The sequence below is a fragment of the Mchenga conophoros genome, linkage group LG23, assembly GCF_057382185.1.
Source record: "Mchenga conophoros isolate Kocher_MC1m ecotype Shallow Benthic linkage group LG23, M_conophoros_male_GT1.1, whole genome shotgun sequence".
In the NCBI taxonomy this organism is placed as follows: domain Eukaryota; kingdom Metazoa; phylum Chordata; class Actinopteri; order Cichliformes; family Cichlidae; genus Mchenga; species Mchenga conophoros.
This window is the reverse complement of record NC_140547.1, coordinates 48,525,882-48,552,111: the sequence shown is the minus strand read 5'-3', so window position 1 is coordinate 48,552,111 and position 26,230 is coordinate 48,525,882. Positions and strand designations below refer to the sequence as shown.

The 26,230-nt window shown below is 43.7% G+C and overlaps 3 protein-coding genes across 3 annotated transcripts in view; all 3 read right to left on the bottom strand.

Annotated features, from left to right (window-relative positions):
- The window catches only part of LOC146548215 (ribonuclease inhibitor-like), a 136,813-nt gene extending 130,915 nt beyond the window's left edge, over nucleotides 1-5,898 (bottom strand). Inside the window, exons 1-2 of the mRNA XM_085263821.1 lie at nucleotides 5,831-5,898; nucleotides 455-631 (exon numbers count right to left, since the gene is read on the bottom strand). Coding sequence (XP_085119947.1) covers nucleotides 455-631; nucleotides 5,831-5,898 — 245 coding nt within the window. The remainder of the gene's footprint in view (nucleotides 1-454; nucleotides 632-5,830) is intronic.
- Nucleotides 1-26,230, bottom strand: part of LOC146548208 (NACHT, LRR and PYD domains-containing protein 12-like) — a 586,500-nt gene that overhangs the window by 332,223 nt on the left and 228,047 nt on the right. The gene's annotated exons all lie outside the window — the stretch shown is intronic.
- On the bottom strand, nucleotides 12,714-25,380 carry LOC146548214 (NLR family CARD domain-containing protein 3-like). The gene is made up of 2 exons (XM_085266231.1): nucleotides 25,107-25,380; nucleotides 12,714-14,488 (listed from the first exon to the last, which is right to left on the bottom strand). Exons 1-2 carry the CDS (start codon nucleotides 25,378-25,380, stop codon nucleotides 12,714-12,716), a joined length of 2,049 nt encoding a protein of 682 aa, XP_085122357.1.

The window sequence follows — 26,230 nt, the reverse complement described above, 5'->3', positions numbered from 1 at the left end:
ACACAAAGGCCTCTGCTGTGATGATCACACCTCTGATCAAGTCTCACAGTGTCACAACTGATAAATGATCAGAGTTAGAATATTTCTGACTGTCTGCTGTGTGCCGTGACCTTTGACCTGCTAAAGACAGTCAGCTGTGGATTATTCATTGTTGTGTCTGATACTTAGAACTGTGAGGAAGAAGCTACACAGTTAATCAGGGTCCCCTCTCTCTGAATCAGGAAAGGTGGGCAGGCCGCGTGTGGGCCGCGGGCCATACGTTGAGCATCACTGTTTGAAATGTGAACATTGTTCTGCTGCAGTCAATGGACTAAACCAGAGAAGAAGAAAACAGACTTTACCATGAAGATCCTCAGTGTGGATCAGTATAATATCAGCCTGATGTCTGCAGTTTAGTGTCAGCACAACTTTCACATCATATTCATCTCAGCACAACTAAAACATGCTGACTGACCTCAGAGTTTCAAGTTTACATCCTGGACTCTCCAGGAAACCACACAGATGCTTCACTCCTGGATCCTGCAGCTTGTTGTTGTCGCTCAGGTCCAGCTCTCTCAGATGGGAGGGGTTGGACTTCAGTGCTGCTGCCAGATAATCACAGCTGATCTCTGACAAACCACAGCTCCACAATCTGTATAAAGAATGAAAGATGTAAGTTTATTAGACAAAGTGCTTGAAATCATTCAGTGTTTCATCATCTGTTCAGAGCTGAAGAAGGTTCAGAATGTAGAAGTTTAGAAAAAGGAAACTCCAAACAGCTGAAGCCAACAGGAAGCAGCTTCAAACAAACACAACAAGAGAAAAAACTCTGAATGTTTCACATTAAAGTCGTACATTTCTCATAAAAACAGGACAAAGACTTGAAAAAGTCGTGTTTTTCCTTCCAGGAACCACATGGCTTCACTTTTAAAGGTGAAGTGTGACAGAAATGGACATATTTGAAGTCCAACACCTTTTTCCAGTCACATTATTAAAGCAGACAAACTACAAGCTCATTTTCATTCCAACAAGTCATCTTCTGACCTGGACTAACAACACTGGTCTCTATGTGCAGCTGGCTGTGAGACCAGTGCTCAGGGAGCGTCTACAAAGTGCAACACTGAAAGAACATCACACACTCATTTGCTTCCAGCACTTTCACACAAACATCTACTGTCATTATTGTCACCAAACTCTGTGGATCCTTTATTGCAAATTCAAATGGGATCAAATGGTCAGACAAAAGAGGGTTATGAGGAAATATGATGAAATGTTGTGTATTAGCAGCAAGTTATTGAATCATTTTCCTCAGAAACCAAACAAAATGATTGACAAACATGTTTTTACAAACTCAGTGTTGGACTTGGATCAGCAGGATAAGCTGATGTTTAAAGGCATTTGAGTCTCGCTGTATGAGAGTCCAGTTCTTACTCAATATTTATGGATGATGTTCTTTCAGTGTTGCACTTTGTAGACGCTCCCTGAGCCTCACAGCCAGCTGCACATGGACCAGCTGACATTACCCAGCATTAGAGGCGGCTGTAAAAAATTCATGTTCCCATTTAAATGGTTTTAATTTGAATAAAACGATGTTGATTCATTCAATCCTGAATCGATGTTTAATATAAATGTATTTTGCCAGAATCTCAGGTTAAAGCTCACAAACTATTTCAACAAGCAGCAAACAGCTAAAACAGTAAATGAGAGCAGCTAAACACACAAAGATGGAAACACAGAGCGTGGATCGTTCACTCGACGGCACGTACACGGACACGCCGTCGGGGCTGAAAGTGGACAGCTCACAGATCCTGAAGCTGCAGGTTTCATCTGTCTCCAACCAAAACTGAGTGAAGCAGCAGCAAAAGAAGATCCAAACTCTGCTTCACGTTTGATAAATATGCTCATGAATTCTCTCTGACTTTGGCTGTTCCTGCCTGCACAGCTCTCTCTCTCTCAGTGTACTCCAAGAACAGCTTCAAACATCTGTTTCTGCATCATTCACTGTTTATTAGCCACCAGTCTGCTGTTGTGTTCAGTGCTGTCGGCCTCTGACAGTAAAGCCTCATTTCTGCTGTTCCATGGAAACTTTTTAAAATGATGACAGATTACAAACTCTCAGCTGTGTCTGTAATCAAACCTCTGTAACTTTGCTTCACTTCAGCAGCATCAGCTCATGTTCACATGTTGCTTCATGGTTTGCTTCAGTTTTTGATCGACTGCAGAATATTTTGAAGGTTATCTGCTATAAAAAGCCAGAAGAGGAAAATCTGCTTCATGTGTTTCTGTTTGATCCTCAGTGACTTTGACACAAAGGCCTCTGCTGTGATGATCACACCTCTGATCAAGTCTCACAGTGTCACAACTGATAAATGATCAGAGTTAGAATATTTCTGACTGTCTGCTGTGTGCCGTGACCTTTGACCTGCTAAAGACAGTCAGCTGTGGATTATTCATTGTTGTGTCTGATACTTAGAACTGTGAGGAAGAAGCTACACAGTTAATCAGGGTCCCCTCTCTCTGAATCAGGAAAGGTGGGCAGGCCGCGTGTGGGCCGCGGGCCATACGTTGAGTATCACTGTTTGAAATGTGAACATTGTTCTGCTGCAGTCAATGGACTAAACCAGAGAAGAAGAAAACAGACTTTACCATGAAGATCCTCAGTGTGGATCAGTATAATATCAGCCTGATGTCTGCAGTTTAGTGTCAGCACAACTTTCACATCATATTCATCTCAGCACAACTAAAACATGCTGACTGACCTCAGAGTTTCAAGTTTACATCCTGGACTCTCCAGGAAACCACACAGATGCTTCACTCCTGGATCCTGCAGCTTGTTGTTCTTAGTCGACGGAAAGCAGTCATTACTCAGGTCCAGCTCTCTCAGATGGGAGGGGTTGGACTTCAGTGCTGCTGCCAGATAATCACAGCTGATCTCTGACAAACCACAGCTCTTCAATCTGTATAAAGAATGAAAGATGTAAGTTTATTAGACAAAGTGCTTGAAATCATTCAGTGTTTCATCATCTGTTCAGAGCTGAAGAAGGTTCAGAATGTAGAAGTTTAGAAAATGGAAACTCCAAACAGCTGAAGCCAACAGGAAGCAGCTTCAAACAAACACAACAAGAGAAAAAACTCTGAATGTTTCACATTAAAGTCGTACATTTCTCATAAAAACAGGACAAAGACTTGAAAAAGTCGTGTTTTTCCTTCCAGGAACCACATGGCTTCACTTTTAAAGGTGAAGTGTGACAGAAATGGACATATTGAAATCAATGATATCAAAGCTGGAATCAAATGAGTCCAAGTCTTCTGCTGATTCAGCATCACATTCATCTTTGCTCCTTGTTCTGCATCCCCACCATAAATATAAAGGGGCAAAACTCACATTTTCCAAAATCCTCTTTAAGCTTCGACAATAAAGGAAGATAGTTTTATACAAGTCTTTGTGGTTTTCTTGTCACCCAGATGCCCGAGTACTTAAACTTGTTATAGCTGGGTTTAAAAGGGGCTAAAATACACAAAACTCCCCAGTTGTCGTACAGATAGACTTTGCCTCGCTCTTCCCAAAATTCACTTTATATCCAGAAATTGTCCCAAATTCCTTAAGTATGCATTAAGGTGACCTTGAGGCTCTTAAAGGCGCATATAAATAAAACATATTATTATTATTATTATTGTAAGTCTATCCAAAAGTTTGCGGAGGCTGTTCGATGGGTTGGAAATAAATAAAATCATGTCGTCGGCATAAAGAGAGACTTCATGTTCGATACCCCCTCGATGTTTTCCCTCAACACCAACACATTGTCTCAGAGCAACAGCTAGCGGTTCAATGGCAAAAAGGAGACAGAGGGCATCCCTGTCCTGGGGGGAAGATTATTGTTAGTCCGGACGGCTGTTAGAGGGGAGCAATACAATACTTTTATCCAAGATACAAAATTAAAGCCACATTTTTTAAGCGTATAAAAAAAAATCCCATCTCACTTGATCCAACGCCTTTTCTGCGTCAAGCCAAATTACAGTTTCCAATGTATCACCTTTAACATGGGTATAAATGATATTTAATAGAGCTCTAATGTTCAAAAAAGAGTGCCTAATAAAGCCCGTCTGGTGAAATAATGGAGGACAAATACTTGTGTAAGCGACGGGCCAACACTTGAGCCAGGATCTTGGTGTCTGTGTTGAACAAAGATATTAAACGACATGAACGACAATCTAAATGGTCTTTTTCCTGTTTTACAATTAAACACATCACTGCTTGATGCATTGTTGGAGGCAACGACTGTGAGAGGAAGGATTCTTCAAAAGTTGATTTTAACAGTGAATTCAGTCGGTCAGAAAACTTTATGAAAAAATCAGATGGATACCCGTCGGGGCAGCAGATTTTCCAGACTGCATGCTCCGTACGGCCGTTTCAATTCCAACATTAGAGACAGGTTCCTCCAGACTAGCGATCGCATCTTCTCCCAAGGAGGGAATATCAAACACCTTATTGAAATCATTGTGGATCTCAAGGATAGTTTGGTTGTCTGTAGACCTTATTCCCTGGTCATTGTAGATCTCAAGGATAGTTGGTTAGCTGTTCTTAGTCGTAGCTGGTGAGCTGATAACTCGCCTGTTTTTTCTCCATGTTCATAAGCGTAGCTGCAACTTTGACTCAGCCTGTTTTGTAGATATGAGATTGTATTCAGTTTGTCATTGTAACCGCTGTGTATATAATACAGGCTCAGGAGAGTGGCTGCACACAGCATGTAGTTTAGTGTCACGGTCACAGTGGCTGACCGTATGGAGAGTGTGTGGAGGACTCAGGCGCAGACACTGGCGCAGACATGAAACTGAGTTTTGAACGAAAAGCGAGCCTTTATTTCGGCTGAAGACATCAAACAAGGCAGAATCACAGTGAAGAGAACTAAACTGGGGAACTAATACTATAATAAATCATGAAGACACAGAAAGCTATGGCTAAGAATACAAAAGACTGGGCATGAAAATATGGAGGGTGGGAACACAGATGACGCGACACAGAGACTAAATACACATGAGGGATGATCAAGTTCCAAACATTAAAACTGTCAAACCTGCAGGGGGGATTGGCTGTTCCAAACCTGAAATATTATTTCTGGGCAGCTCAGATGAGACCCCTGACTGTATGGGTGCGGGATTTGTCTGAAACTCAGTGGCTAAACATTGAGAAGACAATGTGCGAAAGATCATTGGAATCCCTGCTTTGTTCTAACATTTCAATTAAAAATGTGCATATGGGGGAACGGACGAGGGTCACACTAAAGATTTGCCGTAGAATCAAACAATCATTTGGTCTTCCAAAAGAAATTTCAATTCTATCAAGCCTCTCCTCCCTGCAGGGTTTTTCTCCTGTTGTGGAAGACTCTGGCTTCAGAGCATGGTCACATAGCGGGCTTCATAAACTTTGTCATGTTGTGAGGAATGGGCACCTGAGCTCATTTGAACAGTTGAGGTCAGTTTCGGCTTCCTTCTTCTGACTTTTTTAAATTTCTGCAGTAAGAAGCTTTTTGACAAAACATAAAGAATGGAGGCAAGTTTTGGAGCCCTCACCCATTGAGGAAATATTTCTAAAAATATTTCAAAGTAATTCCTCCCCAAAATTAATCACTCATTTTTATAACGCATTTATGAGTTTCAATACAAATGCAACTTTGGATATTAAGGCAAGGTGGGAAGCTGAGACTGGCACTCAAATCTCAGAGGACACCTGGGAAGAGGTGTTCGGTGAAGCCCATCTGGTGACTAATTCTGGGCTGTGGAGAGAATTTAAATGGAAGGTGGTCATGAGATATTTTAGAACCCCAGAGATAATTGCCAAAATGAAGCCTACAAATCCTGACACCTGCTGGCGAAATTGTGGTACTTCTTTAGGAACCCACTCACATATATTCTGGTCATGCCCAAAAATCTGCTCACTTTGGAATGACATATTTAAAGTTCTCAGTACAGTTTTCCAACAACCATTAACAAAAGACCAACAGTTAGTCATTTTAGGAGTCTTACCAAAGGGTTTTGCGGGAAACAATAAAACGTATCTCTTAAGAATCTTACAGCAGCACTAAAGTGTATCACTATTAAATGGCTGAATCTTGACCCACCTTCATATAATATGTGGATTGATAAAGCAAGAGAAATTTACCAGATGGAGGAAATAACATCTGCTCTGCGGATTCAGAGAGAATTGTTTACTGAGCGTTGGCGACCCATACATGCTTTACTGTTTCAATAATTTAGCATAGGTCTGTTTCGTTTTGTCCATTTACGGCTAAGTTTGTCACATGTTATTTAATATTACATAAAGATTTTGTTTTCTTTTTGTTTTTGTTGTTGTTGTCTGTTTGTTTGCTTGCTTGGGTTTTGTTTTGTGCTTCCTAATTGCAGTTCTTATTTTAATCTAGATTTCTGCATTGCAGTTCCTGTAACTGTCCTACTTGTGAACATTGACAAGTACAAGTTGCAATGTTGTAAATTATAATAAAAATTGAGTATAGAAAAAAGAACATTAAAGTCGTACATTTCTCATAAAAACAGGACAAAGACTTGAAAAAGTCGTGTTTTTCCTTCCAGGAACCACATGGCTTCACTTTTAAAGGTGAAGTGTGACAGAAATGGACATATTTGAAGTCCAACACCTTTTTCCAGTCACATTATTAAAGCAGACAAACTACAAGCTCATTTTCATTCCAACAAGTCATCTTCTGACCTGGACTAACAACACTGGTCTCTATGTGCAGCTGGCTGTGAGACCAGTGCTCAGGGAGCGTCTACAAAGTGCAACACTGAAAGAACATCACACACTCATTTGCTTCCAGCACTTTCACACAAACATCTACTGTCATTATTGTCACCAAACTCTGTGGATCCTTTATTGCAAATTCAAATGGGATCAAATGGTCAGACAAAAGAGGCTTATGAGGAAATATGATGAAATGTTGTGTATTAGCAGCAAGTTATTGAATCATTTTCCTCAGAAACCAAACAAAATGATTGACAAACATGTTTTTACAAACTCAGTGTTGGACTTGGATCAGCAGGATAAGCTGATGTTTAAAGGCATTCGAGTCTCGCTGTATGAGAGTCCAGTTCTTACTCAATATTTATGGATGATGTTCTTTCAGTGTTGCACTTTGTCGACGCTCCCTGAGCCTCACAGCCAGCTGCACATGGACCAGCTGACATTACCCAGCATTAGAGGCGGCTGTAAAAAATTCATGTTCCCATTTAAATGGTTTTAATTTGAATAAAATGATGTTGATTCATTCAATCCTGAATCGATGTTTAATATAAATGTATTTTGCCAGAATCTCAGGTTAAAGCTCACAAACTATTTCAACAAGCAGCAAACAGCTAAAACAGTAAATGAGAGCAGCTAAACACACAAAGATGGAAACACAGAGCGTGGATCGTTCACTCGACGGCGCGTACACGGACACGCCGTCGGGGCTGAAAGTGGACAGCTCACAGATCCTGAAGCTGCAGGTTTCATCTGTCTCCAACCAAAACTGAGTGAAGCAGCAGCAAAAGAAGATCCAAACTCTGCTTCACGTTTGATAAATATGCTCATGAATTCTCTCTGACTTTGGCTGTTCCTGCCTGCACAGCTCTCTCTCTCTCAGTGTACTCCAAGAACAGCTTCAAACATCTGTTTCTGCATCATTCACTGTTTATTAGCCACCAGTCTGCTGTTGTGTTCAGTGCTGTCGGCCTCTGACAGTAAAGTCTCATTTCTGCTGCTCAACACTGAAGAAATGTAAACTTTTCAAAATGATGACAAATTGGAAAACACCTAAACCTAGGAGATGTAACCCTTCTCTCTGGGGCGGAGGTGGATGGAACGATGCCACGTTTTATGTCCGATATCGATATGAATCCAATATAGTCGATTTTATGATCAAACGTTTTTTTTTAATATCTTGCTGCATTTTGTATAAATTCATACTCAAGTTTAAAAAATCTAAACACTAAAGCTGTTCTGTTATACCTGTCTGCAAAAACACACTGCAGCCAAAACATTAGACAATACTGATCTTTGTATTTAAACTTTTTTCAGAATTTTAAATCTAAAGTATTTAAAGTAATATTCAAAAGTCATTTAAATCAGTCTGATGCAGACTTCAAAAACTCTTTGGTTGTGACTAAAAGAAGTGCAACATCAGCACAAAATAATGTTTCTATTGAACAACTAACACAAACAGGTTGTAGAATGGAGCCTTTTATACTCACAGCTGAACAGAAACAACATCCAGAGTGGAAAACAGTGCAAATAACTGCAAACAGGCTTCATGACACTCATGTTTGATCAGATTCACTCCCTGCTCTCACACACCAACTCCAGACCTGCATTCATCTTTTCCCTCTGAACCCCCCAAACATACAAACCCTGAGCCACCACCATTGCCCTTTCACTGACTGCCCCACTCCACCATTTGACTCTTAGAACTGAAGACGCTTCTCTCATAAGAGGTGAAACATCTTCAAGGAAACTTAAAGAAGTCCAGACGCTTTTCTTTCCAAGCTCCTTAGACTACGATGACCTGGATGTCTGAGAACCTTCACAGACTGATTTTACAAGAACAACTTGTGTCAAAAATCCCTGGCAGTGCCTCTCTGTCACACACACAAATCACTACAGTTACAAATTTAATAACTTCAAAAGTAAAAAGACCACTTTTGAGCCGTGTCTTTTTGGCCATAACGAATACCAAAAGAACCGGAATTTAATAACATTAAAACCAAACAATAAATGAGCAAAGTAGTGCATGATAAATATAGACAAATACAAAGTGCAATATAGAAACACTGGGTAAAAAGAAATGAACAATTAAAAAGGAGGATAAAAGATGTGAGCAGTAGTTAAACAGTAGAAATAAATATATAATAAACAAACAAAAATAGATAATAAATGAAAGCCAGGTCTGAAAGGTGAGTTTGGCTTTAAAAGCATGAAAACACACTGCTGTCTTCAGGAAGGCTGCTCCAGTAACAGAAAGTCATCTACATGTGGGTTTAGTTCTGACTTTAGGGACAACCAAGATGGCGCCGCGTATGGATTCCCTGGTGCTTCAGTGCGTTACTTTTGTCTTGTTTTTGTGCATTTCTTCTGTGTCTGGGCACTCCTCTGGATATTCTTACACCAGAGAAGAGCTCCTTAACTGCAGGACTACAACGCCTGTGGATTTATTTCCAATATTTGTCGCATCTGCGGCAGATTTACTGCTGACTCTGATCAGGAAAGTGAGACGTCGAAAGAGAGGTAAGCGAGCCGGCGTACTCGTGCGTTTGAGGAAACGCGGATTGAGAACGGCCCTTCCTGGGATCTTCCTTTCTAATGTACGCTCACTCTGGAATAAGATAGACGAACTGGCCCTGATGAGAAGCATGAACAGAGACTTTGCCTCCTCCTGTGTCTTATGTTTTACGGAGTCGTGGCTCAGTGAGGACATCCCGGACTGCGCGCTCAAGCTGGAGGGCTTTCATCTGCTGCGCGCGGACCGGCAGGCCGCTCTCTCCGGTAAAACCAAAGGTGGAGGTGTCTGCTTCTACATCAATAGTGGCTGGTGCACAGATGTAACAGTGATTGCTCAGCACTGCTCTCCCTCTCTGGAATATCTTTTTATTCACTGCAAACCGTTTTATTCTCCGCGGGAGTTTGCTTCATTCATCCTGGCCGCTGTTTACATCCCGCCAGACGCAGATGCGCAGGCAGTTCAGTGCGCACTCGCGGAGCAGATTCTCCACACGGAGCGGACATTCCCGGACTCTCTCATCATTGCTCTTGGGGACTTTAACAAAGCCAATCTGAGCCATGAGCTTCCAAAATATAAGCAGTATATTAAATGCCCGACCAGAGAGGAGAGGACATTAGACCACTGCTACAGCACGATCAGCGGGGCCTATCGCGCGGTGCCCCGCGCTTCACTCGGACTTTCTGACCACGTCATGATCCACCTAATCCCCGCGTACAGACAGAGGCTGAAGCTCTCCAAACCTGTCGTGAGGACTAAAAAACTGTGGAGCAACGAGGCTGTGGAGGAGCTTCGCACGTGTTTGGAGACCACAGACTGGGACACAATGAAGGCTGCTTCTAACAGCTTGGACGAGTTTACGGACACTGTCACCTCCTATATCCACTTCTGTGAGGACAGCATTGTGCCATCACGCACCAGGGTGAGTTATAACAATGACAAACCCTGGTTTACTCCTAAACTCAAAAAGCTGTGGCTGGAAAAGAGAAAGGCGTTCAGAAGCGGAGACAGGGACTGCTACAGAGAGGCCAAGTACAGGTTCACTAAAGAAGTGGACATTGCCAAACATCAGCACTCTGAGAAGATGCAGCAGCAGATCTCAGAGAATGACTCGGCCTCTGTGTGGAAAGGTTTTAGGAATATTACAAACTACAAGCCTAAAACCCCCCACTCCACTGATGACTTGCTCTTAGCCAACACCCTTAACGACTTCTACTGCCGTTTTGACGAGCCATCAGGCAGCCTTCACACCTCCAACGACCCCAACAATAGAGGCACTTTGGACACTCATTCCCCCACCTCCCCCCCCTCCATAGAGCCATCACCACCTTCAAACTGTTCACCTGCAACACCCGCCCCCTCACCCCACACAAAAGAGGATTTCACACCACCTCCTCCGACCACAACTCTTCATATTCATGAAGCAGATGTGAGGAAGCAGTTTAGGAGTCTGAATGCTCGGAAAGCTCCCGGCCCAGACGGTGTGTCTCCTGCCACCCTCAGACACTGTGCAAACGAGCTGGCCCCAGTGTTTTCTGGCATCTTCAACTCCTCACTGCAGGCATGTCATGTGCCTGCCTGCTTCAAGTCCTCTACCATAATCCCTGTCCCCAAGAAACCTAGGATCACTGGACTAAATGACTACAGACCCGTGGCTCTGACATCTGTGGTCATGAAGTCATTTGAGCGCCTAGTTCTCTCCCATCTTAAGACCCTCACGGCCCCCCTCCTGGACCCCCTGCAGTTTGCATATAGAGCCAACAGGTCTGTAGACGACGCCATCAACATGGCCCTACACTTCATCCTGCAGCATCTGGACTCCCCAGGAACCTACGCCAGGATCCTGTTTGTGGACTTCAGCTCTGCCTTCAACACCATCCTTCCAGACCATCTCCGAGACAAGCTTTCCCAGATGAATGTGCCTGATCCCATCTGCCGGTGGATCACTGACTTCCTGACGGACAGGAAGCAGCACGTGAGGCTGGGAAAGAATGTCTCGGACTCCCGGACCATCAGCACCGGCTCCCCTCAGGGCTGTGTTCTTTCTCCTCTGCTCTTCTCCCTGTACACCAACTGCTGCACCTCCACCCACCAGTCTGTCAAGCTAATCAAGTCATTGGGCTCATCTCGGACGGGGACGAGTCTGCCTACAGGAGGGAGGTTGAACGTCTGGTGTCTTGGTGCAGCCACAACAACCTGGTGCTGAATGCCCAGAAGACAGTGGAGATTATTGTGGACTTCAGGAAGCACACAGCCCCACTCCCCCCCATCATCCTGACTGACACCCCCATCACCTCTGTGGACTCATTCCGCTTCCTGGGTACCACCATCACCCAGGACCTGAAGTGGGAGCCCACCATCACCTCCGTCATCAAGAAAGCCCAGCAGAGGATGTACTTCCTGAGGCAGCTGAAGAAATTCAACCTGCCAACACGGACGATGATGCAATTCTACACTGCAATCATCGAGTCCATCCTCACCTCCTCCATCACCGTGTGGTACGCTGGAGCCACTATCAGGGACAAACAGAGACTGCAGCGTGTTGTGCGCTCTGCTGAGAAGGTGATTGGCTGCAGACTCCCATCTCTGCAGGACCTGTACACCTCCAGGACACTGCGGCGTGCAGCCCGGATCTCAGCTGACCCTTCTCACCCTGGACACAGTCTGTTTGACCTGCTCCCCTCAGGCAGGAGGCTCCGGTCCATTCGCACCAGAACCTCTCGCCATAAGAACAGTTTCTTCCCCTCTGCTGTTGGACACATGAACAATAACCACATGATTGTCCCCGCCACTAACATATGACCCTACGCTGTGTAACTGCATCATTTCATGTTTGGCACTGATCACCACCTGCACTCATGTATATATCTTTCTACGTAGCACTCATAATTCTTATTCTCATGTATATATCTCATGTATATCTCATGCACATATCTTTCTTTCTACATAGCACTTTAATTCTTATTGTCTGCACTGAAGCACCGCAGCAATTTCCTAATGTTGTAAACCTCAACATCTGGCAATAAACCCATTCTGATTCTGATTCTGATTCTGAAGTAAAAAAATAAAATAAAATAAAAACATCTGTCCAGACAACCTGACAGTCAAAAATATAAACTCAGGAACTTAAAAGGAAAATTGTGCTGACTTTGAATGTCCGCATCAAGATAAACTTACAGATTTAAGAGTCAAAAAGTGTCAAAAGGTCTGTATCCTTACCTGAGAGTTTCAAGTTTACAGTCAGGACTCTTTAGTCCAACACACAGCAAATCCAATTCTGAATCCTGCAGGTAGTTCGAGCTCAGGTCCAGCTCTCTCAGATGATTGGATGGGGAGCTGAGAATTTCAGACAAAGCTTCAAAGCTTCTTTTTGAGAGTTTACAATCTCTCAGCCTGAGGAAGAATAACAATGGAGACATATTCTTTTATTCATCTAGCATTATTAAACATATTTGTTCATAGATTCACTTACAGCACTTTCTTGGATGCTTTGACCACTGGCAGCAGCTTCAAAAATGCCTTCTCTGAACCAAAATATTTCTTCAGGTTGAACTCATCCAGATCTGATGACAGTAAGATGAAGACCAGAGCCGACCACTGAGCAGGAGACAGTTGATCTGTGGAGAGACGTCCTGATCTCAGGGACTGTTGGATCTCCTCCACTAGAGAACGATCATCCAGTTCATTCAGACAGTGGAACAGGTTGATGCTTTTCTCTGCAGACAGTTTCCCACTGAGCTTCTTCTTGATGTAGTGAACTGTTTCCTGATTGGTCTGTGAGCTACTTCCTGTCTGTGTCAGCATGCATAGGAGATCCTGATTGGTCTGCAGTGAAAGACCCAGGAGGAAGCGGAGGAACAAGTCCAGGTGGCCATTTGGACTCTCTAAGGCTTTGTCCACAGCACTCTGGTAGAAGTCTTTTACAGTAAGTGTTTTCTGGAAGATTTTAAAGAGAGGAGATTGTTTCTTAAGCAGGTTGACTCCAGAGTTGATGAAGGTCAGATAGACATGAAGAGCAGCAAAGAACTCCTGAATGCTCAGATGGATGAAACAGTAAACAACGTTGTTGAACATGTGGCACTCATCAGCTTTAAAGATCTGTGTGAACACTCCTGAGTACACTGAGGCTGCTCTGATATCGATGCCACACTCTGTCAGGTCTGATTCATAGAAGATCAGGTTTCCTTTCTGCAGCTGATCAAAGGCCAGTTTTCCCAGAGACTCAATGATCTTCCTGCACGACTCTGTCTCAGCTCCTCCATCATACTTGATGTCCTTCGTTTTTAGGTGAAATAGCACAAGGCGTAGGTAGAGCTCTGTGAGAGTCTTAGGCAGATCTTTGCTCTCTTTGTTCTTCATGACAAACTCCAGAACTGTAGCAGTGATCCAGCAGAAGACTGGGATGTGGCACATGATGTGGAGGCTTCGTGATGTCTTGATGTGGGAGATGATGCTGCTGGCCTGCTCCTCATTTCTGAATCTCTTCCTGAAGTACTCCTCCTTCTGTGGGTCAGTGAACCCTCTGACCTCTGTCACCACGCCAACACAGTCAGGAGGGATCTGATTGGCTGCTGCAGGTCGTGTGGTTATCCAGAGGCGAGCAGAGGGAAGCAGTTTCCCCCTGATGAGGTTTATCAGCAGCACATCCACTGAGGTGGACTTTCTAGGGTCAGTCAGGATTGTAGTTTTGTGGAAGTCCAGAGGAGGTCGACACTCATCCAGACCATCAAAGATGAACACAACCTGGAAGTTTTCAAAGATGTAGATTCCTGCTTTTTTGGTTTCAGTGAAGAAGTGATGAACAAGTTCCACCAAGCTGAACTTTTCCTCTTTCAGCAGATTCAGCTCTCTGAAAGTGAATGGAAACATGAACTGGATGTCCTGGTTGGCTTTGTCTTCAGCCCAGTCCAGGGTGAACTTCTGTGTTAGGACTGTTTTCCCAATGCCAGCCACTCCCATTGTCAGCACTGTTCTGATTGGTTTATCTCTTCCAGGTGGGAGTTTAAAGATGTCTTCTTGTCTGATGGTTGTTTCTGGTCTGTCTGGTTTCCTGGATGCTGTTTCAATCTGTCTGACCTCATGTTCATCATTAACCTCTGCAGTCCCTCCCCCTGTGATATAGAGCTCTGTGTAGATCTGACTCAGGAGGGTCGGGTTTTCTGTTGTAGAAATCCCCTCGAGCACACACTGGAACTTCTGCTTCAGGTCTGACTTGCGTTTGAGCTGACACTCAGTGAGAATCTCTGCATGAATAAACAGCAAATGACACAAATGAGAAAACTGCATTCTGGTTACTGTGGTTATGTGTTCAGTTCACTGGACTCTTGGTGTCATGATCCGGGTGAGTCTGAGTAACTTTCCACAGCATCAGCTCTCCTCCCCTGGGTGGAGCCCTCCTCACTCCTCCCTGCTCCTCACCTGTTGCCAATTACTCCGGCAGTATCTATGAGCAGCACTCACAATGAACCTTCTCCAGATTGTCTGCTTACCACAGTCAGTTCTCTGCCTCACATTTTGTCTTGTGCTCCTCAGCTTGTTTCGCGTAACCCTCTTTTCCTGTTCCCTAGTCGGCACCTGGATACATCTTCCAACTCTCGCCATAAGTCACGCCTCAGGATTCTGGCCTGCCACTGCTGGGAAAACTCCCTCTTGCAAACTGCCATCCTCAGCTGCCTGCCTCCCTGTGCACCCACATCTCACTCTGTACCCAGATTTAATTCATCTCCTCCTCCAGCTGATCTCCACCTGCAGCCACGTAACACCTCTTAGTTTTTAAATCTTGGACTCATTCACTACACTGTGGACCACTCTGATTATTATCTCCTTTGTTCCAGTGATCCTGGATAGTTTCTATTCGCCCGTTTCTGCCCCTGTTGTTCCTTTGACCTGCCTCAGCTTATGTTCTGGCCTCAGCTCTGCACTTCTCATAATACCTCGCTTGCTGTTGAATTTAGCCGTGATTCAGCTTTCTCCGTCAAGAAATCTAGTAAAATACATTTCTGTTAAAAGTCACTCAGCCTCCGTTTTTTGGTTCTGTGCTTGACTCCATTCCTTTTCATGAGCCATTGAGCCCTGACACTTGGGTTATAACTGAGGGCAGGTTTTATAGAGACACATTTGATTTAATTGTGTTTATTTATACAGCACCAAATCAATACTAGCAACATTTCACATATTACATAAACAACAATATGGAGCCAGTAATGAATAAATATGTAGAATAAATGAAAGAAGGAGAGGTAAGTGACGGAAGTGACGGACAAGGTAAGCGACTCATGTTGTAACTGACGTCAGACGCCGGAGATTTTGGCGGAAAATTAAAGCGAATGGTAGTTTAGATTTGAACAAATTCATTTAAGCTTCAGTATTACCAAATACACTTATCAATTGTCTTATAACTAACAATATTTGTCTAAATAATCTCCAACACCCTGGAGAACAACGAGGAGAGTTTAGAGACTCTCCAAGATTATATTGATCAGTGCTTTCAGGATCTCGTGATGAAGAAGGCCCAGTGTGCAGCTTCCCCGGCCAAACCTGAGACGCCGTCGTCGAAAAGACAACGCCCGGCAGATTCCCCCGGCTCAACATCGCCAGCCGGCAAAGACATTGCCGACATACTGGAGTCAATCGACAAGCGATTGTCCAGTTTCGACGCAAGGCTGTCCTTGGTGGAGATTCTTCACCGAGAATTTAAATGCTTGCGAGAATCCCTGGAGTTCAGCCAGCAGCAGGTGGAAACGCTTGCTGCTGAAAATGCCACGCTAAGGGAGTCGGTGAAATGTCTCACAGAAAATGTTACCCAGCTCAATTAGAGAAAATAAAAAAATAAAAGAAACAGTTATTGATCTACAAGCTCGTAGCATGCGTGATAATCTGGTATTTTCTGGTATTCCAGAAGCCGCTGGAGAGGATGCGGAGACCACGGTAAAAAGCTTCATCAAAACCCACCTGAAGCTGCCGGAGGACACTGTGAAGAACATCGTCTTTGATCGGGTACATCGCCTCGGCCCCATTCGGGCTACGGCCGGGAGACCACGTCCTATCGTGGCCAAATTCGGCCACTTCAAACAAAAGCAACATGTGAAAAGCCGCGGCAGGGAATTAAAAGGAACGGACTTCAGCGTGAACGACCAGTTCCCCAAAGAGATCTTGGAACGACGCAAGGTCCTCTTCCCAATCCGACGCGGCTTCATCCAGAAGGGCTCCCGCGCTGTCATCGCTGTGGACCGGCTGTACGTGGACGGACAGCTCCACCGCGACCCCAACATCACTCCGTGGCTGTATTAACCTCACACCAGATAAGAATCAGCTACACCCTTTCCCTATCCACTCACACTAACTTGCATTAACATCTGTTTAACTTACCGGTATCAAATCGCATCTTAAAGTGTGATTTCATAGCAGAATTAACACCGTCACTCTCCGTCAGTGATTTAATTGGAATGTTTACGTTTTGTTTTTGTTTTTTTTCTTCTCGGGTTTTTGTTTTTTTTGTTTTTTTTTCCCCCTCTCGGTTTTATGCTGCTCACCCCTGTCCTTGGTTTCTTTCTTTATTCCTTTCACTGCCTCGATCACCTGCTTCGACACTCATCCACAAACATCCTTTATTTCGACACATACGCACCATGCGCTCAACGGCAGCACATTTACTTCAGTCAGACAGCGCACACAGTCGTTTAGGATACACACACTTAAGCCAAGCCTACTCATATTAGTAACTATGCATACACAAAGTCAGACTCAGGGAGCATCTCGCCACACATTTTTTCTCTCTCTCCTTCTCTTTATTTATGAACAAGTGACGTATTCTCTCCACCTGTCTAAGCGAGGCACACAGCATACATCCCTAGTTATACACAAACATCTATGGGTACACTGAGGTTCATTACATGGAATATAAATGGAGCTGGCTCCAGAGAAAAGAGGTTAAAAATATTTAACCAACTCAAAAAACTACAGGCGGATGTTGTCCTATTACAAGAGACCCACAGACCTCTTAGAGGTTCGAATGAACTTAAAACACCTGAGTTTCCTAATGTGTTCTCAGCTTGTTATAATTCTAGACAAAGGGGAGTAGCAATTTTAATACATAAAAATATTAATTTCACAGTACTCGATACAGTTATAGATCCAGAGGGCAGATTCTTAATCATTAAACTATCTATACTTGATAAAAAGCTATGTATTGCAAGTGTATATGGTCCAAATGTTGATGATCCCTCATTCTTTCACGGTTTTTTCAGTGCACTCTCTGAACACTTAGATGGCACACTTGTTCTTGGAGGCGACCTCAACCTTGGACTAAATGAAGACATGGATAGGCTCAATACAGCGGGAACTCAGCGTAATTGGCAGTCCACAAATATAATCAAACAGTATATGAGCGACTTTGGTCTTTGCGATGCATGGCGCTCCCTTCACCCCACCAGTAAGGAATATACTTTTTTCTCACATGTCCATCACTCCTACTCTCGTCTGGATTATTTTTTGGTCAGCAGCTCACTGCTGAACGACATTTCAGACACTGAGATTCATCCTATAGCTGTCAGCGATCATGGTCCTGTATCTTTAACACTAATGCACAAGAATAATACTACGCCAAGAAAAAACTGGAGATTTAATATATCACTACTTAAAGATGAAGACTTTATTAAATATTTTAAAAAAGAGTGGACTTCATATTTGGACTATAATGACATTCCCGAAACATCAGCTTCTGTTCTATGGGAAGCAGGGAAAGCTGTGATGAGAGGTAAAATAATTTCTTTCTCATCACATAAAAAGAAAAAAGAAAACAAAAATATTCAGGAATTAGAAAAAAACATCAAATCACTAGAAGAAGCCTACGTGTCCCACCAAGATCAGGAAACATTGAACAAAATACGCAAAACAAAACTAGAATTAAATGAGATAATTGATAAAAAAACAAAATTCTTAGTACAAAGACTACGCTTACAAAATTATGAACATAGTAATAAATCCGGTCAATTTCTAGCAAACCAGCTAAAAATAAATAAAGAAAAAACAACTATATGTGCTGTTCAAGATTTATCTGGGAACACAATATATGAACCGATACAAATAAACAACATTTTCAGGGATTTCTATAAAACGTTGTATTCACCACAAATAAACCCATCTAAAAAAGAAATTGATCAGTTTTTGGACAACATAACTCTTCCAAAATTATTAGACACTCAAGCAATGGCACTGGATTCACCACTGACACCAGGTGAACTCCAGGAAGCCCTGATAAGTATGCCCAATAATAAGGCTCCAGGTCCAGATGGCTTTCCTGCAGAATTCTACAAAGAATTCTGGTCGATTCTAGCACCAGTTTTCTACAGAACGTTGTTGGAAATCAAAGAAAAGGGCAGACTTCCATCAAATATGAATTCTGCAAACATTAATCTCCTGCTAAAACCAGGCAAAGACCCTGTATATCCCTCAAGCTATCGTCCAATATCCCTTATAAATGTAGACCTTAAAATAATCTGCAAAGCTCTCTCAAAGAGACTGGAGAAAATAACCCCCCTCTTAATTCATCCTGACCAAACTGGTTTCATAAAAGGTAGGCACTCATCAACAAATACACGTAGATTACTTAATTTGATAGACTACTCATACAGTAAAAACCTAGAAACTACAATATTCTCTTTAGACGCAGAAAAAGCATTTGACAGAGTTAACTGGAAATTTCTATTTGCAACTTTACACAAATTTGGTTTTGGATCCTCTTTCATCAACTGGTTAAAAATATTATATAATTCCCCAACAGCTTGTGTCAGAACAAATGACCAGACATCCTCCAGCTTCTGTCTCTTGAGGGGCACCAGGCAGGGATGCCCACTCTCCCCTTCACTGTTTGCAATTTTTATTGAACCACTAGCAGCAGCAATTAGACAGAATTTAGTAATTAAGGGCATAAAATGCAAGAACGTGGAACATAAAATCAGCCTTTATGCGGATGATGTGTTACTCTTTCTCCAAAATTCACAAACCAATATCTCTGGGGTGATTGAATTGATAAACTCTTTTGCAAGAATATCAGATTACTCAATTAACTGGTCAAAATCTACAGTCCTACCGATTAATTGCTCCCTCCATAATTCCTCTTCTACACCACTGCAATCGGGAAATATAAAATATTTAGGTATTAATGTTTCTCCCAAGCTTGCAGATCTAACTAAATTAAACCATATCCCACTTTTAAAGAAGGTAGAAGATGATCTGGCTAGATGGAAATGTCTACCCATATCACTCGTGGGAAGGGTTGCCGCTATAAAAATGATGGTCTTACCAAAAATAAATTATTTATTCTCAATGATCCCAACTAAACCGCCACAAGATTGGTTCAGATCTCTAGATTCATGTATGTCCAAATTCCTTTGGAAAAATAAACCCCCACGTATAAGCTTAAAAACACTACAAAAGACCAAGGATAAAGGAGGACTAGAACTGCCTAACTTTCAGCACTACTTCTTAGCCAACAGGCTTCAGTTTATCTCAGGATGGCTAAAACACACCCTCTTAGATGAACCTTGGCTAGATGTAGAACAAGCACTTTGCAATAATCTAGAGATCTCAGACCTACCATTTATCAGCTCAAACATCCAACGACATGAATGCTTTAAAAGCATCAACATCAGCTCTTCTCTGACAGCATGGTGGGAGTTTCTAAAATTGACGGCGTCTTCATTAATCCCATGCAAACGTACACCTATCTGGAACAACCCTGACATATTACAAAACAATAATATGATAAACTTTTCAGATTGGAGTGGTAAAGGAATCAAATATTTAGAACATATACTAGAAGGAACAGAATTTATTTCATTTGACGGACTAGTTACACAATATGGGATCAACAAGAAAAGATTTTTAGAATATCAACAAATTAAATCCATAGTAAAAACGAAATTTAAACCGGGTCAAGTTGAACTACAAACACCACCAAGTGTGGTTCAATTTCTTACTCTTAAAACCCCCAAATTACTATCCAAAATATACAGAATGCTTTCTAAAACAGATGAATCAATATCACTTCCTATTGCAAAATGGGAAGCGGATTTATCAGTTAACTTAGACCTAAACTTCTGGTCTCAGATTTGCTTAAAAACCTTTCATCTAATTAGAAATCCCAGTCTTCAATTAATTCAATACAAAATATTACATAGAGTGCACTATACAGGTCATCGGATGTTCAAGATGGGCTTTACGTCTACCAACAACTGCTCACACTGCCAAACCAATTCACCGGACAATTATATCCACGCTCTTTGGTTCTGTCCACCAGTTCGGAAGTTTTGGCGCGAGATATGTGAAGACTTATCGAAGTGTCTGAAATGTAACATTCCAACTTCCCCCTTAGTGTGTTTGTTGGGCAGCTTAGATAATGTCACTTCAGAAAAGAATATAGCCCATATGGTTTTCACTGCCCTATGCATAGCCAAGAAAACAGTCCTCATGAACTGGAAAAATAAAAATAATCTTAATTCTAACCAATATAGAAATTATCTATTAGTTAATTGTTGTTGCCGACCTGCTGGAGCGGGGGGGCTAGGATTACATTAGTCTTGATACAGCCTCTGCCACCACATCAGATCAATTGCTCTGGGCTCCTTTGATCAGCTCCATCACCTAGTGGGGGTGGGGGGGTCATAGTTTGGTCCCGCCTTCACTGTTGTGATTGGTGTGGGGGTAGGGACAGGCCTAGGGCGTCGGGGGGTTTCCCGGAGGCATCTTCCTTGGGGGGCTCAACCCGGGGTAGCGGTCATGTCCGGTTAGGGGCTCTGTTGGCTCTCAGGTGACTGTTTCCTCGTGGCTGCGTGCAGCGGGGCTAGGGGAGGGTCTGTGCTGACGGACGTGGGTTACTGACCTGGTAGCCTGGCTGCCCCTGGGTGGGTCCGGGATGGGCGTGAGGTTCTGGGGGCGCTCCGTCTCTGGGCTGGGGCCCTGGCCGGGCCTCGGGGGCTTGGGTCCTGGTTGGTGTGTTGCCGGGGTTGTGGGCGGGCGGGTGCATGGGGGCCCAGCCCTGGCGCGGGGTGCCGCCGGTGCATCGAGCCACCTGGGGGGCTCTTCAACTGGTGGGGGAGATTGTCACATCTTGCAGGAGCTTTCCTCTCCTCAGGAGCTGCCTCTGCAGGAGGGGGAGATACAGGAGAGGTGGAGGAAGATCTCAGCCTGGGCGTCTATTGTCTTATGTAGTCTGGAAGATGAGTGGATGGTGGGGTGGGTGCAGTTTTCTCTGTGGTGGGGTTGGGTGGACTGTCCCAGGCTCTGTGGGGCCGGGAGGCGCTGCTGCACTGGTCCCCGGTCTGGATGGGCCTGGGCCCCCTTTCCCTGGCGGGTCGCGGAGTATGGGGGTGCCTACTGGGGTCAGCGGGGGAGCTGGCCCCAGGGAGGGGTCACTTGCCCCTCCCTTCCTTCCCTCCCCATCTCCAGCTGCCTCCCTCTTCCCGCTCCACCACAACCACCCACACATGCAGGGCCTTGGAGTAGGGGTATGTCACCAGGGTGCAGAGGAGGCTACCCCCCCCTCTGTCTTCTTCTTGCTGCCTCTGCCTCAATTTTATCCCACAACTTAGACATTCACATTACTCACACTCTCATTACACATACATATAGGATCTTGGGGGTGGGCACGATACACGGAATCCAGGTTACCATCAGGGTGTACACCTCACCACTGGCGTTGTTGCCCACCTCTCAATTTTAAATACACTTAGACATTGAGGGCTAGCAGGAGGGACTATGCGCTTACCTGCTGCTCTCTGGCAGGTAGCTCCATGCCCTCCTGGGTTTTAAATGCACCTTAGAACACACATGCATCAACACTACAATGAGCGGGTGGAGGGAGGTTTGGAGTCTTCTCTCACCTCCGTTCTCTGCGACCTGCTGGAGCGGGGGGGCTAGGAGGAGGAGTTGGACGTCCGACTGCGGTCTGGAGTGTGGGGCCTCCCTGCTGCTGCGGAGTCGGGGCGGTCTGCCTCTCCCCACCGCAGGGAAAAGGGTAACACCACCTGGGTCTGGGTGCAGTTCCCCCCTCCAGGGGCAAGGGTACCTAGACCCGGTTCGTAGAGTACGCTTGGGGAGTGTGATCGTGTGTACAGCGTCTCTTTATGTCTGTCTCCACGTTGGTTGAGTGTGGAGTAAGTGCATATGAGAGCATGAGGGTGGGAATGGATGTTTGTATTTGTGTGTGCCTGTATGTCTGTGTCTATATGTCAGGTTGGGTATCAGACGCCACCTCTCTGGGGACATCTCAGGCCCTCCAAGGTTTGGAGGCCTATCTCCCCCCACCACCACTTCCCCTGCCAGTGGCGGACTCCCTCAGACATCGGTGCGTTGGTGGTTCTTTGTGTCTGGGGATGGGCGTCCAGGTACACACCGGCTCACTCCTTGGCGGCCGCTTATCGGGGCCTGGAGCCTGGGGCTCGCTCGGGCCCCTTCGGAGGTGGGGTGCCCTCGGCCTCTCGGCCTGGGGCTCGGTCACTCAGGCACAGCTGGCTGCCGGCGGAGCTCACGGGCGCGTCACTGCAACTCCCCCTGGCTTCTGCTCCGCGGCTGCTGGGTGAACCCTCATCTGGGACTCTCCTCAGCTAAAGAGCTGAGGACAGTGGTGCTGCTGCCCCTCTGTTAGTCTTCCTTGGTCTCTTGTGTTCTGGGGGCCTCTGGATGTCTGGAGTTTTGATCTCCTCCATACCTGCTTCATGCCCTGGAGGACGGGGCTGTGCCCCCCCACACCCTCTAGCAGATCATTACATGAAGGAACCTTTTAAAAAAACAAGCGCGTCCATGCTCACAGGTGTACACACAGGTGATCACACTCACAAACTACACCCTTTTGGCTCCTACCTCAAAGCACACTGTGTTCTGTTGATCTTATGTGCTGCACAATAATGTTTAATATTTAGTATTTACTGTCATATTCCCATATATCATTGTGATGTTGTTTATTCTATTACTCTTGTTCGCTTCGGCTTGTTTTCTTTTTTCTTTCTCAACAGGTGATCCAGGTGATTGATATATGCATTTTTTTTTCCTGCCCATTCTGTTGGTTTTTGTTTTTTGCCCTTCTCCCCCGTCCCTCTTCTAAGCTGTTTCTCTTTCCCTCTTTCTTTCTCCCCTTCTTTCCCCCAGTCAAGTCTGTCCCGTATACAGCAAGTGAAAATAAAATAAACAATAAAAGGTGAATCAAATGGACCATTATGGCAAGGCTGGAATGGTCAATTTGGTAAAGTAAATCCGTTGGGCATCTTTCTTTGCCTTTAGACAATAATTCTGATGGCAAAAGAGCCAAACGGGACAGGCAAAAAAAAAAAAAAAAGAATAAATGAAAGAATTTCAAGTATAAACGTTTTTTTTTAATTCCTCCAAATAACAACAACAGTCACCCCAATGTGCTTTATATTGTAAGGTAAAGAACCTACAATAATACAACAGAAAAAAACCCAACTATCTTTTTGGGTCCTGAAAACTGAAGGCTCTGCCTCCCATTCTACTTTTAAATACTCTGTGAACAACAAGTAGGCCTGCAGTGTGAGAGCGAAGCGCTCTAATAGGGGGATATGGTACTACAAGGTCATTAAGATAAGATGGGGCCTGATTATTTAAGACCTTGTATGTGAGGAGCAGGATTTTGAATTCTGGATTTAACAGGAAGTCAATGAAGGGAAGCCGATACAGGAGAAATCTGCTCTCTCTTTCTAGTCCCTGTCAGGACTCTTGCTGCAGCATTTTGGATTAACTGAAGGCTTTTCAGGGAATTTTTTGGACTTCCTGATAATAATGAATTGGAAGTAATAAATGCATGAACTAGTTTTTCAGAGTCTCTCTGAGACAGGATATTTCTAACTTTAGTTGCACAAATGGAAGAAAGCAGTCTTACATGTTTGTTTAATATGTGCGTTGAAGGACATGTCCTGGTCAAAAATGACTCCAAGGTTCCTCACAGCGTTACTGGAGGCCAAGGTAATGCCATCCAGAGTAAGAATCTGCTTAGATACCATATTTCTAAGATTTTCAGGGCCGAGTACAATAACCTCAGTTTGATCTGTATTAGGAAGCAGAAAGTTAGCGGCCATCCAGGTCTTTATGTCTTTAAGACGTTCCTGCAGTTTAATTGGTGTGTGTTATCTGACTTCATGGACAGATGGAGCTGGGTGTCATCAGCATAGCAGTGTAAATGTATGCTATGTCTTCTAATGATGCTGCCTAAGGGAAGCTTGGTAACTGGAGCGTTGCCAGCAGAAGGCTGAAGTGGAATCTCCAAGAAAGCTGCAGAAGAAAAAACATGAGCTGAAATGGTGGATTTTAGTCATATAAGAAGAACTGTGGCTTTCCTCCAACTTTTGACCAATCACCTTAGTGTCCTGTTTATAAACCATAATAAAAAGCATTTACTGTGTGGGCATTTTTTTGTTTGGGTCTCCAAACAGCAGAAAGAAATGGCAGCCATTTTTTTAACTTTACCTTCAACTGGTAAATAGATTTAAGAAAAAGCACTTTGATCATATTTGTGACGTGTCCCAAACTGTTGTTGTCGCCTCATTTATGTTGATAAAACAGCTCTAAAACCAATCTGACAATATAAATCTGTAAAATGGGCAGAAAACCTGCTGCTGGTCCCATTTTAATCAAACCAACCCAAAGAGCAGATATTCATGTGTGTACACAGGAGGTTATTTGTGCAGATGCATAAAACACAAACTGTTGGCTTTCTGCAGTCTCTCACTCCTGAAAGTGTTGGCAAGTGTTTTGGATTTATTATTTATATGGATTTTAATGGCACCTGTGTAATGTTAACTAATGTTTTTATTGTTTATGTATTTTTTGTTTAGTCATTCCCTGACTTACCTGTGGGTTCTGGGATGGTTTTATTTAAATTCTCCAACAGATCATTCTTGTTTATCCTCCCCAAAAGATTTTTAGCAACTTCAAAAGTGTTGATAGAGTAGGTATCAAACATCAGATCCACTATGTCCGTCCTCTCTGCATTCTCCAGTTCACTCTCTGGGATTGCTGGTAAACCTTCTACAGACCCATTCTTCAGATGCCACTTAAATTCTTCAAAGTCATCACGTCCCAAATCCTTCAAAGTCCCCAGAAGGATTTCTTTAGGTGTCGTCATCTTTTACCCTGTAAGGATCCGATAAACAAAGACTGTAACAACAGCTGGAGAGGTAATTGTCTGATTTATCAGAATTTAACTTGATTCTAACAGCAGTTCATCACTACCACCAATAAATTTCTTAGGCTCAGAATGCAACAAAATTGCACATGAAGAAGCACATAGAGAAGTATCCAAGTAACACTTTGCTACAATATAAAACAAACTATTATAAATAAAGAAAATATATAAACTAAATATATACACTACCCGTCAAACGTTTTAGAACAGCCCAATTTTTCCAGTGTTTTTGTCACGGTTTGCGAGCCGTGTGTAAATTATCAAAGAACCCTTTATGCAGGCAGCTCAGATGCAAGTGAGTTTATTCATCACATGGTGATACAAACAGAAATGGCGAAGGTGAGCATGGAAACTAAGCAAAAACCTAAAAACTAATAGTACACGAATATGAAGAAGTACACGAAGGGAAGACGAAAACACAGAACACAAGGGGTGGGAGCAAAGCACCACAACACATCACTATATAGACAGTTACACAGAGGGAGACACAGAAGGCAACAACACAGGGCGGAACAAATGGACAGAGAAGACTAAACACAGAACAGAGTGCACAGAGAAACAAGGGGGACAGGGAATCAAAACCTAGGAAGCATAGAATAACTCACAAACTAAACTGACATAACACAAAAATCACAAAGAACTGAAACCACTAGCTCAGGAGACCCAGGACCCTGACAGATACACAGACAAACCAGCAACTAACAGAGGCAAACACAAGGTTTAAATACACAGAGGGATAACGAGGGAATGAGACACAGAAGGAGGACACAGCTGGGAGTGATTGACAAGA

Excerpts from the sequence above, each read along its gene's own strand:
- LOC146548214 (XM_085266231.1), bottom strand. The coding sequence starts at position 25,380 with ATGACGACACCTAAAGAAATCCTTCTGGGGACTTTGAAGGATTTGGGA. Across the intron at positions 14,489-25,106 it reads AACCATCCCAGAACCCACAG|AGATTCTCACTGAGTGTCAG; the intron begins GTAAGTCAGGGA and ends TTATTCATGCAG.